We start from the raw sequence: 13,880 nt of genomic DNA, 5'->3' as shown, positions 1-13,880 counted from the left end.
AATCTACGTGCTGCGATCATATGGTCCATCCATGATTTCCCGGCTCTGCACACTCTGTCTGGGAGGATCACAGCGGGTTATCAGGCTTGTGTCCATTGTGACAAAGACCCTTGCTCAAAGAGAATAAGGAGCAAGATATGCTATATTGGGCACCACCGCTTTCTTCCCCGAAACCATCGCTGGTGAAGAAGCAAAGATTTTAATGGTGAGAATGAAACCCGTGACAAGCCAGCTGAATTCACTAAAGAAGAGCTGGAGCAGCAACTTGAAAAGGTGAAAGATGTGAGACCAGGAAAGCTGGCAAAGAAAAGAAAGCGTGAGGAAGGTCAATGTTGGGACCGAAGGTCTTGTTTGTGGGACCTGCCATACTGGCTGATCTGAAATTAAGGCATAATCTCGATGTAATGCACATTGAGAAAAACATATGCGAGAATCTGCTAGGGACGTTTCTGAACATTGAAGGGAAGACAAAGGACACGGTTAGTTCTAGGCTTGATTTGGAGGACATGGGCATAAGAGAAGATTTGCATCTATAGCACAAAGAAGATGAAGATTCATTTGAAATTCCACGAGCATGGTATACAATGAATAAAGAACAAAAGCTTGCATTCTGTGAATTCCTAAGAGCGGTGAAATTTCCAGATGGTTATGCTGCTAACCTAGCAAAGTGTGTTACTTCTGATGGATTCAAGCTTTCAGTACTGAAAACCCATGATTGTCACATCCTCCTCCAAAGGATTTTACCGGCGGGCCTCCGAGGAATCATGCACAAGGATATATATGAAGCGGTTGCTGAGCTGGGAAATTTCTTTAGAGAACTGTGCTGCAAAACCCTCAAGTTAACTGTCTTGGAAAGACTTGAAAAAGAAATCCCAATTATTCTTTGCAAGCTCGAGAAGATTTTCCCTCCAGCTTTCTTCACCGTGATGGTCCATTTGGCGGTGCACTTAGCCAAAGAGGCAATTCTTAGAGGCCCTGTGCAATACGGTTGGATGTACCCAATCGAAAGAAGGCTGCTTACTTGTAAGCGTTATGTGCGAAACACAGCAAGACCTGAAGGTTCTATTGCTGAAGCATATGTCGTTGATGAGTGCTTAACTTTTTGCTCTAGATACTTTGGTGATGTGGAAACAAGATGGAACCGGCGGGTAGAAATAGAGAGCGGTCTGATTCGCAAAGTGGTGATGTCTCTGTTTTCAACCATGGTGTGAACTTTCTTGGAGCCTCACAATACTTGGAGGCTGGTGATGAGTATGACAAGATGGTTTTTTTTGTGCTCAGCAATTGCGCCGAGGTTCTACCATATATCGAGTACGTTATATCTTGTGCACTCATTTGGGTTGGCACCAGCCTAATGTTTTAATTCACATGTTTTGTTGGCATTGTAGGAAATGCAAGGAAGAGTTAAATCAGGAAGAAAGCAATATCAATGTTTATAAAAGGGTTGCCAAGGTGTTTGCTAAGTGGTTTAAGAATCATGTGAGATCCTTAGCCACATGTTTTATGTTTTCTGTGTTATTCACCCATTGTTAAATACCATTGTTTGCTAAATGGTTTATTTGTGCAGATTGGAAAGTTGCATGAGGAGAAGAAGGTCAGTGATGATCTATTTGCTTTGGCATGCTTACCGGATAAGCGAGTGAGAGTGTATTCAGCATGCATTGATGACGGTGTCCGGTACCACACCGTTGACCGCGAGGAAAAAAGGAAGACACGGAATAGTGGAATCGTCACTGAGGGGTCACATGATGGTGAGATCATTGACTTCTATGGTCAGTTGAGAAGCATCGTAGAGTTGCAGTACAACTCTAGTGGAGGCATCCATCGCTCGGTTGTCTTATTTCGCTATGAATGGTTTGAGCTTGGTAGCAAGAAGAGGAGAGACTCTTTTGTCAAATATGATGGCCACTTCAAAAGCATCAACACTACAAGGTGCTGGTATAAGAGTGATCCCTTTATTCTAACAACACAAGCAACAATGGTGTTTTATCTGCCAGACACTCTTTTGCATGGAAAATGGCGAGTTGTGCAAAACTTTCAGCACAGACACTTGTGGAGTGTGACTGAAACTGAAGTGGAAAAGGGCCCCGGTGATGGTGGACTAACATACCAAGATGATGACTCTACGGAAGTTCCGTTGCAAGCTGATGATGACTCTATGGAAGTTCCGGTGCAAAGCAGAGTGCGAAGGGACCGGGAACGTGTGATCATTGGTGCTGCAACAGTTGAAGGAATCAAGAAAAGAAGAAAGGTGGTAGAGGATGGACATGAAAGCGAGGATGAGGAAAACCGGACTGATCATACTATGCTGCAATATTGTAGTGATGATGAGGAAAACAGGAGTGGGCATAGAGTTCCTTGTTTTCGTATCGACGACGATGAGTAGCGAATGGACATGAAGGTAAATTTGGTCTCCTTGGTGATCCTTTTAACTCTCTGTAGTTTTCCTTCTTGTGTATATGCATGGTGATCCTGATGTACTGTAGTGGTGTGGTCTTATAAATTTGGTCTTTTATCTCCAGGTAGCAAAATGCTTGAAGATCCTGATGGCTGTAGTGGTGTGATCCTGATGGCTGTAGTGGTGTGGTCTTATAGCATGGAGCTGATGGCAAAATGAAGTTGTGCTCAGAATGTTGTCAAAATGTTGTCCTGTAATGCAAAAGATTGCAAAATGATCATTTAGATATTGGTGATCATTTAGTTCAAGTTTTGGTGATCATACAGAATGTTGTCTAGTAGTTTTTGTGATCATGTAGTAGTTTTTTTGAACTGAAGTGGATGATGTCTGGTTTTGCTTCAACTGAATTTTAACTGAATTTTGCGCTATTTTAACTGAATTTTGCTTCAACTGAACCCATTTCATTGTGAGCAAAAAGATATGCGCCAGCGGGGACTCGAACCCACGACCATACGCTTGTTTCACTATGTTTCTACCACTGGGCTAGGAAGAGGCTGTTGGTTTTGTACTCTATGCCAACCCTTTTGACTATATCAAACTAGTCAAGTATCAAGCACACACCTCACTGACAAGTGGGCCACTCGACCCACTCACTGACAAGTGGGCCATTTTGCTATTGTACCAAAGCTACCAAAAATATGCGCGTGGCCAAAAAATATGCGCGCGCGGGGGCTCGAACCCACGACCGTGCGCTTAGTTCACTTGGTTTCTACCACTGGGCTAGGAAGAGGTTGCTGGTTTTGTACTCTATGCCCAGCCTTTTCAATGTATCAAACAACTCGCTGACAATTGGGCCCGCTCCTCCTCCTATCCACTCTTTTCCCCACTCCCCCTCTCCACTCCTCCTATCCACTCGACCCGCTCCTCCTCTCCGCCGCCACCGGCTTCTTCCTCTCCCACCGCCGCCGCATACTTTCTCTCCGTCACCGACTCTCCGTCACCGTGGGTATGAATCCGCTTCCTCTTCCTCTTCCTATCTACTGTTATGATAGATTAGGGTTCTTGCCGCTGGATTAGGGTTTGATTAGGATGTTTTTTAGGGTGACGGCGACGCCTCCCCGGCGCCTCTGCTGGTCCGACGTCTCCCGCGCAGCTTGCCCTACGCCGCCGGCGACCACTTCTTCTCGGACTCCGCCGCGGTAAGCCATCCGCTTCATATCCTCTCTCCTTTCTCTTCTGCTCTAGGGTTTGAGAATCTAGGATTTGTTATGCATACTAGGCATCTATTGGTGGATTTAGGCATATTGTTCTTGGTGGATTTAGTATGCTCTGTTGGTGGATCTAGTGTGGTTGAATTGCTGCTTGATTACTATGTTGTTGTGGTAGGTAGTGTGGTTGGTGGATCTATGCTCTGTTGGTAGTCACCTGACAGCAATTAACTGTTGCTATGGTAGGTAGTGTGGTAGACATGCTGTTCTGTTGCTGTTGAATTCTGTGGTTAATTAACTGAATTAACCGAATTCTGTTGCTGTTGAATTCTATGGTGAACATGCTGTTACTATTGCCAGAACATGCTGTTGAATTCTGTTGCTGTTGAATTCTGTGGTTGAACATGCTGTTGTGGTTATTCTTGTTGACAAGTCTTGTGCTACAGTGGGATTCATGCATATGCAGGTGTAGTGACCTGCATGAATATGGGCAGAGTAGTAGCAGTAGTAGATGCCAACATTTGATATGCATGCATGCATTCTTGCTTGTTTATATTCTTTTAAACTGAACATGCTCAAGTATGGAAGGTTTACAATGCTGCGTGTTTCCTATTTCTGTCCAGTCATGTTGTTTAATTTACTATTGCTTGTTTCCTATTGCTTGTTTAGAGTAGAAGTGAGATGGCTGGCTTGGAAGGTTTTGAGTTCTTCGAGATCATAGTTGATAAATCTTGCAGTAGGCAGGTATATTTATCATCACTGATTTCTTTATCATCACTCTGCTGTCTAGTGCTTGATTGCCACAATTAACCATTGCTTGACCCTCGCTGCAGAGGCTGCCTGACAAGTTTTCGAAGATGCTCGCGGGCCGTGAGCCCCACAAAGTGAAGCTGCGGGAGGCCGACAGCGGGCTTCACAGGCTGTGGAAAGTGTTGGTGGTGTTTGATGGTGAAGGCCACATGTACCTAGGGCCCGGCTGGGAGCATTTCGCCCGTGCCCATGAGCTACAGCTCGGGTACTTCCTTGTCTTCCGCTACGACGGCGACGCCATGTTCACCGTGAAGATGTTCGACAACACCATGTGCCGCATGTACTACCAGCATGACGATGATGCCAGTAAGCTCTCCGCCTCTCTTCTTCCTGTCCTTTTGGCTTCCTCTACCTGCACGATGACAACACCATGTTCACACTTTGTTGCATTTGGCCAGGCAATGGGAGCAGCAGCGGGGATGACGAGGAGCAGAGCGGGGATGATGAGGAGCAGAGCGGGGATGATGAGGAGCAGCCTATTCTGGCTGACGACGAACATGCTATGGTGGTGGCTGACGACGACCCTGCTATGTTGGTGGCGGATGACGACCTTGCTATGGTGGTGGCCGACGACGACCTCGCGATGGTGGTGGCGGACGACGACCTCGCGATGGTGGTGGCGGACGACGACCTCGTGATGGTGGCGGCGCCTGCAATCCCACAGCTTGGCGACAGGACCATGCCAATTGTGGTAGAGGAGTACATCCGCGCTGGGATTCGCCACTCTGAGCGCATCAGGTTGATGAAGGAGAAGAAGGAGGAGTGAAGGTGTTAAGAAGGTGTTCAGCATGTTAGGTTTAAGCTTGTTAGTGTAATATGAACATGTCAATGTTAAGTATGTCAGGTTTAATTTTGTGCATGCTCATGGATGCTGTATGACAGTGTCATCTAAACAAGTCATGTTTTTAACAATGAATATTCAGTTTGGTAATTGATGGGAATTGAAATTTTTTATGCATGCTCATGGATGAAAGATAAAATTATGGGTTTTGTGCATGCTCATGTATGAAACAATATAAGTTTCATTTTTTGAATGCTAAAAACATGACTCAAACCCTAGCCACGGACGACCGCCGTGACTAAATCCGCCGGTTTTCGAAAACACCATACAAATTCAAAGGGTGTGTCTAGGGCACATCTAGATGTGCTCTAGTTATTGCTCATCTAAGTGAGTGAATCAAGCATAAAGAGAAAAGAAAAAAGAAAAAGGAAAATATCCACACGAATCTCGACGTAAGATCAATGCCATAGGACTTAGATGTGCAATACTTATGGCACATCTAGATGTGCTTTAGCAAAACTGAAATTCAAAAACCATTTTTCATTTTTTGAATGCAAAAGACATGCGTTTTTGGTGAAGCGGCTACAAGGAGGGGCACCCTAAACGGCGCCATTCCATGTCTATCTCAAAGTAGACCCTATTTTACGGACGGTCGCCAAAAAGCATGCATTTCCGACCCTCGTAGCTACTCCCGGCAATTCGGACCACCTTCGGGCGATTCAGCTGGAACCGGCTGGAATTTGAACTGCGGGTCCTCCATAGCTTGCCTGTTATTTTCACTAAAAATGCTTTTTAGCTTCATAGGTAGGCATTCCATCACAGAATCGACAACAGATTTGCACGGCTCAAACCCTAGCCACGGACGGTCGCTGCGATGAAATTGGCCGGTTTTTGAAAAAACCGTAAAAAATTCAAAAAAAATCAAAAAAATGGGAGACCTCCGCGTCACATCATCAAATGTGGCCTACCAACTAGCAAAAATACTAAACTTGCAATACCGGCGTTTTCTTGAAAAAGTGTTCTCAAAAACGACCTACCACGAACGAAGATTCATGGCTTTCAAGCCAAACTAGCAATGATATGGCCGCATCCGTCGAATAGTTTCTGATAATATGCCCAAATTGGACGCATGCCTCCGTCTTGTGATGGCAAACAATGTTGCCAAAGCGAGGTTCCAACTTGTTTAACAAAAAAAACCGTTTTTCATTTTTTGAATGCAAAAGACATGCGTTTTTCGTGAAGCGGCTACAAGGAGGGGCACCCCAAACGGCGGCATTCCATGTCTATCTCAAAGTAGACCCTATGTTACGGACGGTCGCCAAAAAGCATGCATTTCCGACCCTCGTAGCTACTCCCGGCAATTCGGACCACCTTCGGCCGATTCAGCTAGAACCGGCTGGAATTTGAACTGCGGGTCTTCCATAGCTTGCCCGTTATTTTCACTAAAAATGCTTTTTAGCTTCACAGGTAGGCATTCCATCACAGAATCGACAACAGATTTGCACGGCTCAAACCCTAGCCACGGACGGTCGCCGCGACGAAATCGGCCGGTTTTTGAAAACACCGTAAAAAATTCAAAAAAAATCAAAAAAATGGGAGACCTCCGCGTCCATCATCAAATGTGGCCTACCAACTAGCAAAAATACTAAACTTGCAATACCGGCATTTTCTTGAAAAAGTGTTCTCAAAAATGACCTACCACGAACGAAGATTCATGGCTTTCAAGCCAAACTAGCAATGATATGGCCGCATCCATCGAATAGTTTCTGATAATATGCCCAAATTGGGCGCATGCCTCCGTCTTGTGATGGCAAACAATGTTGCCAAAGCGAGGTTCCAACTTGTTTAACAAAAAACCGTTTTTCATTTTTTGAATGCAAAAGACATGCGTTTTTCGTGAAGCGGCTACAAGGAGGGGCACCCCAAACGGCGGCATTCCATGTCTATCTCAAAGTAGACCCTATTTTACGGACGGTCGCCAAAAAGCATGCATTTCCGACCCTCGTAGCTACTCCCGGCAATTCGGACCACCTTCGGCCGATTCAGCTGGAACCGGCTGGAATTTGAACTGCGGGTCCTCCATAGCTTGCCCGTTATTTCACTAAAAATGCTTTTTAGCTTCACAGGTAGGCATTCCATCACAGAATCGACAACAGATTTGCACGGCTCAAACCCTAGCCACGGACGGTCGCCGCGACGAAATCGGCCGATTTTTGAAAACACCGTAAAAAATTCAAAAAATATCAAAAAAATGGGAGACCTCCACGTCACATCATCAAATGTGGCCTACAAACTAGCAAAAATACTAAACTTGCAATACCGGCGTTTTCTTGAAAAAGTGTTCTCAAAAACGACCTACCACGAACGAAGATTCATGGCTTTCAAGCCAAACTAGCAATGATATGGCCGCATCCGTCGAATAGTTTCTGATAATATGCCCAAATTGGACGCATGCCTCCGTCTTGTAATGGCAAACAATGTTGCCAAAGCGAGGTTCCCACTTGTTTAACAAAAAAACCGTTTTTCATTTTTTGAATGCAAAAGACATGCGTTTTTCGTGAAGCGACTACAAGGAGGGGCACCCCGAACGGCGCCATTCCATGTCTATCTCAAAGTAGACCCTATTTTACGGATGGTCGCCAAAAATCATGCATTTCCGACCCTCGTAGCTACTCCCGGCAATTCGGACCACCTTCGGCCGATTCAGCTGGAACTGGCTGGAATTTGAACTGCGGGTCCTCCATAGCTTGCCCGTTATTTTCACTAAAAATGCTTTTTAGCTTCACAGGTAGGCATTCCATCACAGAATCGACAACAGATTTGCACGGCTCAAACCCTAGCCACGGACGGTCGCCGCGACGAAATCGGCCGGTTTTTGAAAACACCGTAAAAAATTCAAAAAAATCAAAAAAATGGGAGACCTCCGCGTCACATCATCAAATGTGGCCTACCAACTAGCAAAAATACTAAACTTGCAATACCGGCGTTTTCTTGAGCTACTCGGTATTATTTTAACCATGATTTCTACAAAGTTTACAAAAAAACCCTATTTTTTCTACACCCAAACCCAAAAGGATTTCCCTCCCACACCAAAATTTTCCCTCCACCAAAATTTCCCTCTCCCAAATTTTCCCTCCACTCCCTCTCCCACTACCAGGCAGGACCCACCACTCCCTCTCCCACTAACACGCGGGATCCCCTCCCCTCCCCTCCCAAAATTTCCCCATTCCCCTCCCCTCTCCCCGACGAACCCTAGCTTCTCCCTCCCCGCTCCGCGCCTCCCCGCTCCCACTCCCTCCATTCCCCACCTCCCCACCCTAGCGCCGCCCCTCCTCTGCTCCGCCCTGCACCTCCCTGCTCCGCGCCGCCCCGCTCCCACTCCCTCCCCTCCTCCGTGCCGCGGACTACATCGACGACGACGGCGGCCACATCGACTACATCAACGACGACGGCGGCTACATTGACGATGGCGCGATCGACGACGACCACCACTGCATCGTCAACATCATCTCCCCCTAGGTACTTCTCCCCTTGATCCATCTCCCCTCCTCTTGTGGATCCATCTCCCCTCTAGTAGATCCCCCTCATGGGTTAGGATATTCTAGGGTTTGGATCTCCTGGTGGTTCGGTAGGTCCTCAAGTTCGGTAGGTCCTCTGGTGGTTCTTGGGGTTAGGGTTCATGTTTATTGTTGCCTGGGGATGATCTCCCTCTAGTTCATGGGGTTAGGGTTAGGGTTCATGGGGTCTGGGTTAGGGTTCATGAGGTTAGGATTAGGACCTCCTGGTGGTTCGTTTGGTCCGCTTCATGGTTTAGGGTTCATGATTTTAGGGATGGGGATGGATGGGGAAGTGGATGATTTTAGGGGATCAACAGCAGCCTTGGAGTGGAGAAGAGGGTTGGGTTGGGTCGGAGAAGAAGAGCTGGGTGGAGCCAACGAGGCTGCAGGGGGAGACAAGCAAGGTGTGATTCTGTCGGGGTTTCGGCCGGATCTCCCTCCCTCACGGCGAGGCTGCAGATGGGGATGGATGGGGAAGTGGATGATGTCTGGTTGATGGTGCTTGTATCAGTACTTGCTTGTGTATGGTTCAATTACTCAGCTAGCATAGATGGTGAATTAGGTTTCCAACAGCACTTCGAAAAGAAGTTACTTGCTTCCTTGTTTGTATCAACAGTACTTTGTTGTTTGTTGCCCTTCATTTTCCTTCCTTGTTTGCTTGTTACTGTCAGTAGCACTATGCTTGTTTCTATCAGTACAACTTTCCATGCTTGCTTGCTTGTATTATGCACTTTGCTTGCTTGCAACTTGGGTTAGTATGAACATGTACTTGATTGCTTGTAGCACTTTGCTATCAGTAGCACTACTGGGGTTTGTAGCAGTGTTCTTCTTTCATGATATGTGCATGAAGCTTGTGTTCTTCTTTCCAGTGAACACGGGGATGCTTAGTACTTATTGTGGTATTGGAATTCCTGCTGTGTTAAGGCAGTATGACTAGTTTTAATATATACTAGATTGGTGCTAGATAATTTTGATTGCTGTAATATACAAGGTTGATTCTAATTGTCAAAATGTCTTAACTTGTGTCATCTAGTCTGTAGCCATTTTTGGTGTGTAGAGACAGCATAATCAATAGTTGAGTATAGTTTTTTCATCTGCTTTTGTACTGCTGCAAGTATAGTTGTTTCATGCTTTACTAGTGGCAACATCTAGTTGTTTTGAAGGTCCTCATGATATACTCGTCTAGCTTCCTGTCAGACTGTCTAAGCATGTGTACATGACACCAATTCACTAGTTCATGTTGCTTGCTTGCTAGCATACATGTTGCTTGCTGGCATACATGCTTAATTAGGGTTTCCATCAGCATTACTTGCTTGTATCACTAGCACTTGGAGAAGAATCTACTTGCTTGCTTATTAATTAGGGTTTGTATCAATAGTACTTGCTTCCTTCTCTTCATTTTCCTTCATTGCTTGCTTGTTTCTATCAGTAGCACTTTGCTTGCTTGTTTCTATTAGTAGCACTTTGCTTGCTTGCTTGTATTAGTAGCACTTATGCACTTTGCTTACTTGCTCCTAGTGTACATGCATGCTTGTTTGGTGCACTTACATGTTTCTTAATTAATAACACTAGATCACTGTATTGTTTATCCATCAAGTTTGTTTCACATGTATTACATGTATGTGCATGATGGTCCAAATGCTTTCCTTTATTTATACAAGTGCATCATTTTACTTTATCCCTGTTGTATCTGATTGTTGTTTATTCTATTTTGCAAGCACCACCTCAAGATCATCCATGGCAACGAGGACAAGGTCAAGCATGAGGCCAACCGTTGGTATGCAACTTGCTCCTTGTGGCCAGTTTCATAAAATCTATGTCTTAATATGCTAAGTGAAATGTATTGCTGCAATCTGAATAAGCTGGCTTAATTGTGCCTGTGTGCTGTTAGTCTTCCTTACCTGAATAACTAGGATTAAATGATAATAAAATTTCATAAGATATGTTTGGCTGCCTGTCCATGCATTCCAAACATTCACCTAATAGTTATGTTTCCTGTATCATGCAAAGAAGAGCCTCTCACCGAGTATGAGAAGGTTAGGGCTAGAAATATCATGAGGAACAATCGGATGTTCCAGTCCCTTGGCATCGGTGCAATAGCGTCGATGATTAGGAAAACAAATGGTGTACAAGAAGGTAGAAGTGATGAGGTTCAAGAGGGTAGTGGAGTTATCAATGATGACCCAGAGTACAATCCTAAGGAGGATGAAGTTATTGATGGAGAGGAAGTGGATGATGTTGTAGTCAACAAGATTGTTAAGGTGCAAACTCTGTCTTGCTTGGAGGGTTGGGGTTCTGTTATTCTATGTTATTCCTTGTGCTCACATATTTCTCTTGTGATCTAATGCTTTTTTCCATGCTGTTTATACGAGGCACTGAAGGAATCTAGGACGAAGAGGCCTGGTGTTAAGAAGACAGTCAGCAAGAAGCACAAGAGCTCAGAAACATCTCCTGCAATGCCTCCAGGAAGGGTGATGGCCCCAGCTCCAGGACAAAAAAAGAGGATCCTGGAACCTGATGAACCTGCCCTTGATAGAGTCACAAGGCAGAAAGCAAGGATGGCGACTGCGACGGACCATCAGGAAAGTATGCTGCTCATGGACTCTCAGACCTCGGTGCAAACGGGTGATGAGTTGCCGCCCATGGATGAAGGAACCACTCTCAGCATGGATGGAAATGGCACTGTCTTCCTAGATGAAGCAGGAACCATCTGCATTGATGAAGCAGGCACTGTCCACATAGACCTCAGCCCTGTTGCACCTTCTATTGACAGGAACGCTGTCATCAATGAAGAAGAACAGCAGCTTGTGCTTCAATCAGGCAAGTTGACCTTTGTAATGCTATCTTTTACTAGTGCATTTTCCAAATGGAATGATCATGTATGCTTTTGTTGATTCCTGCATTTGTCGATTTCTATTCTAATTTATGAGTTCAGTTTCATTTTCAGATGCAATGACTCCCAAGACTAGACTTAGAAAGGGCAGAGGGCTAGAGAGGATCACCAAGTCGCTTGGTAGCATGGTGCCTATCCAAATTTCCGAAGGGATGATTCGTCCAGAGAAGCCTCTGCAGGCAGAAAAGCTTGCTTCTGAGTGTGGACTCGTTGCAAAAAGCCATCTTCCGATTCTTCCTCACTTCAAGCTATACAAAAAAATGCTAGTCTATTGGAGAACTACATTGGGAAAGTTGCTATAAGCTACTTGTTTCATAGTTAATGTGCTATCTATTTTCTGTTACACCTATGCATGATCACTAATATTGTTCCTACCTTGTTTGCTATCTTGGTAGGCAAATTTTGATATGAACACGGACTCGGAGACCATCAAGACCTCGTGCAAAGATATTCTGCAGAAATATTCAAAGAACAGACGCCATCAGATCAAGAAGAAGTATTTTGATACCGTAGCCGCAAATAAAGTCAGCATTAAGTCTCCGGTGCCTGATCTAATGGATGGTGAATGGCAAGCTCTGGTGGAGATGTGGTCTACCCCAAGACACAAAGTTTGTCTCTGCTTTGTTTGATGCTTTATGTTTTGCACATGATATGCTAGTGCTAGATCATGCTGACAGTATGCTTTTTTGTAGGAAACCTGTTTGTCGAACAAGATGAATAGACAAAAAGTCATGTACAATCAAAGAATTGGTTCCAGGCACTACACAGCACACATTTTTGGCATTGTGAGAACTCTTCTCTAGAGACCTTACCTTTGGTTCCTCATTGAATAACATTTCTGATTCTTGCTGAATAACATTTTGATTTTTGTTGAAAAACATTTCAGAAAGAAGAGCGTAAGGGTGAGGAGCTGTCTGCGATTGACTTGTTTAAGGCCACCCACAACAGCAAGAAGCACGGGTTTTCGGAGCCAGTCAAGACTGCTATAGTAAGTCACTCCATGCTTTCCCCTGTTTGATTCACAGCCAGCTTTGATGCTTTGATGATTTGATGTTGTTTGACTCGGAGCCAGTCAAGAACACATGCTATTTTCCATGCTTTGATGTTGTTTGATAGTTCAACAAAGATATCAGAACTTGCTGTAGCTATTTGATGCATTTTTATGATATGATGAAATTTGATCTGAATGTTAGTTTGATGATTGTCTCACTCGGGAAGCCATCTTATATAGAACCACCATTCTAGGCTTAATGAAGTGATCATATTGTTCCAATTGCATGTCTCCAGGTCACTAGTCATCATCTTCTTGTATAGATTTTGTGTGCTGGTTTGATTACTTCAAATAATCCATTTGTGTGCTGGTTTGGTTTCTCTTGCTTGGTTTGGTTTGCAAAATGTGAAATAGATCTCCCACTAATGCCTATCATTTTCCTCCATATGCTAGCTTGAGATGGAAAAAATGAAGGAAGCGCCGGTACCAGAAGGTGAAGAGCCAAAGTCTGCTGTTGAAATTGTCGAACAAGTCCTCAAGACCGAAGCCAAGGAAAGCACATTCCTCAGGAATGTTGGGCTCTAGTCATCTAGGAACAACTCCGACAAAGTTGCTGCTCATGTTCGTGACCTTGAGCAGAAGCTGGAGAGGTCTGAGCTTCAAGCTGAACTGGTGCAAGAAGAATTGGCGGCAATCAAGATGAAGGCGGAAGAATCTGAAGCTGCACGCGACAAGGAACTTGAGCTGCTGCGCAAGAAGTCTCAAGAACAGGAAGAGAAGTTAGCCCACTTGATGGCTCTCTTTGGAGCTAAGGTAGTTTGATGGCTGTGCTATGAACCTCTTTGTCTTTGAGCTAAGGTAGTTGTTGCATTTTGAACCTGTGAACCTGGGAGCTGAGCTGAGAGCTGTTGCATTTGGTTGCATTTTGCTGTTTAAACTAGAGCACATGGATCCTGTGAAGTTATGTGATCACTTGTGAACCTGGGCCTTTCTGTGAAGTTATGTGATCTTGTGAACCTGGATCACTTGTGGATCATTTTGTTTATTTTCTGTGAAGTTATGTGGATCACTTGTGCACCCGGGCTTGTGGATCACTTGTGCACCTGGGCCTTTCTGTTTATAGTTATGCAAAATGAGAACCTGGGCTCTAAAAAGGCCAAGGCCCAAACAAGAATTAGACCAAAAAGGCTTGGGCCTAAAAAAAGAAATGACTGTAAGAAAAAAATATAAAAGGCTGCATAA

At 44.7% G+C, this 13,880-nt stretch overlaps 2 protein-coding genes and 1 pseudogene across 2 annotated transcripts; all 3 read left to right on the top strand.

The window, feature by feature from the left end:
- Nucleotides 1-1,261: 1,261 nt before the first annotated feature.
- LOC147971565 (uncharacterized) lies at nt 1,262-2,386 on the top strand. Its single transcript, XM_087522806.1, has 3 exons — nt 1,262-1,311; nt 1,389-1,479; nt 1,568-2,386. The coding sequence occupies exons 1-3, from the start codon at nt 1,262-1,264 to the stop codon at nt 2,384-2,386; spliced, it is 960 nt and encodes a 319-aa protein (XP_087378932.1).
- A 386-nt stretch (nt 2,387-2,772) lies between these two features.
- LOC147971564 (small nucleolar RNA SNORD36) lies at nt 2,773-2,841 on the top strand (annotated as a pseudogene).
- Nucleotides 2,842-4,284: 1,443 nt separating this feature from the next.
- Nucleotides 4,285-5,370, top strand: LOC147971563 (uncharacterized). The gene is made up of 3 exons (XM_087522805.1): nt 4,285-4,350; nt 4,440-4,722; nt 4,815-5,370. Exons 1-3 carry the CDS (start codon nt 4,288-4,290, stop codon nt 5,180-5,182), a joined length of 714 nt encoding a protein of 237 aa, XP_087378931.1. The 5' UTR covers nt 4,285-4,287; the 3' UTR covers nt 5,183-5,370.
- The last annotated feature ends 8,510 nt before the right edge of the window (nt 5,371-13,880 follow it).

This window comes from Triticum urartu, chromosome 5A (genome assembly GCF_056163025.1).
Source record: "Triticum urartu cultivar PI428250 chromosome 5A, HENAU_Tu73, whole genome shotgun sequence".
In the NCBI taxonomy this organism is placed as follows: domain Eukaryota; kingdom Viridiplantae; phylum Streptophyta; class Magnoliopsida; order Poales; family Poaceae; genus Triticum; species Triticum urartu.
The sequence above is the reverse complement of the archived record's forward strand: the minus strand, read 5'-3'. Positions and strand labels throughout refer to the sequence as shown.

Coding starts and splice junctions, on each gene's coding strand:
- LOC147971565 (XM_087522806.1), top strand. CDS start 1,262: ATGGTTTTTTTTGTGCTCAGCAATTGCGCCGAGGTTCTACCATATATC. Junction 1,312..1,388: donor GAGGTTCTACCATATATCGA/GTACGTTATATC, acceptor TTGGCATTGTAG/GAAATGCAAGGAAGAGTTAA. Junction 1,480..1,567: donor CTAAGTGGTTTAAGAATCAT/GTGAGATCCTTA, acceptor TTATTTGTGCAG/ATTGGAAAGTTGCATGAGGA.
- LOC147971563 (XM_087522805.1), top strand. CDS start 4,288: ATGGCTGGCTTGGAAGGTTTTGAGTTCTTCGAGATCATAGTTGATAAA. Junction 4,351..4,439: donor ATAAATCTTGCAGTAGGCAG/GTATATTTATCA, acceptor CCCTCGCTGCAG/AGGCTGCCTGACAAGTTTTC. Junction 4,723..4,814: donor CCAGCATGACGATGATGCCA/GTAAGCTCTCCG, acceptor GCATTTGGCCAG/GCAATGGGAGCAGCAGCGGG.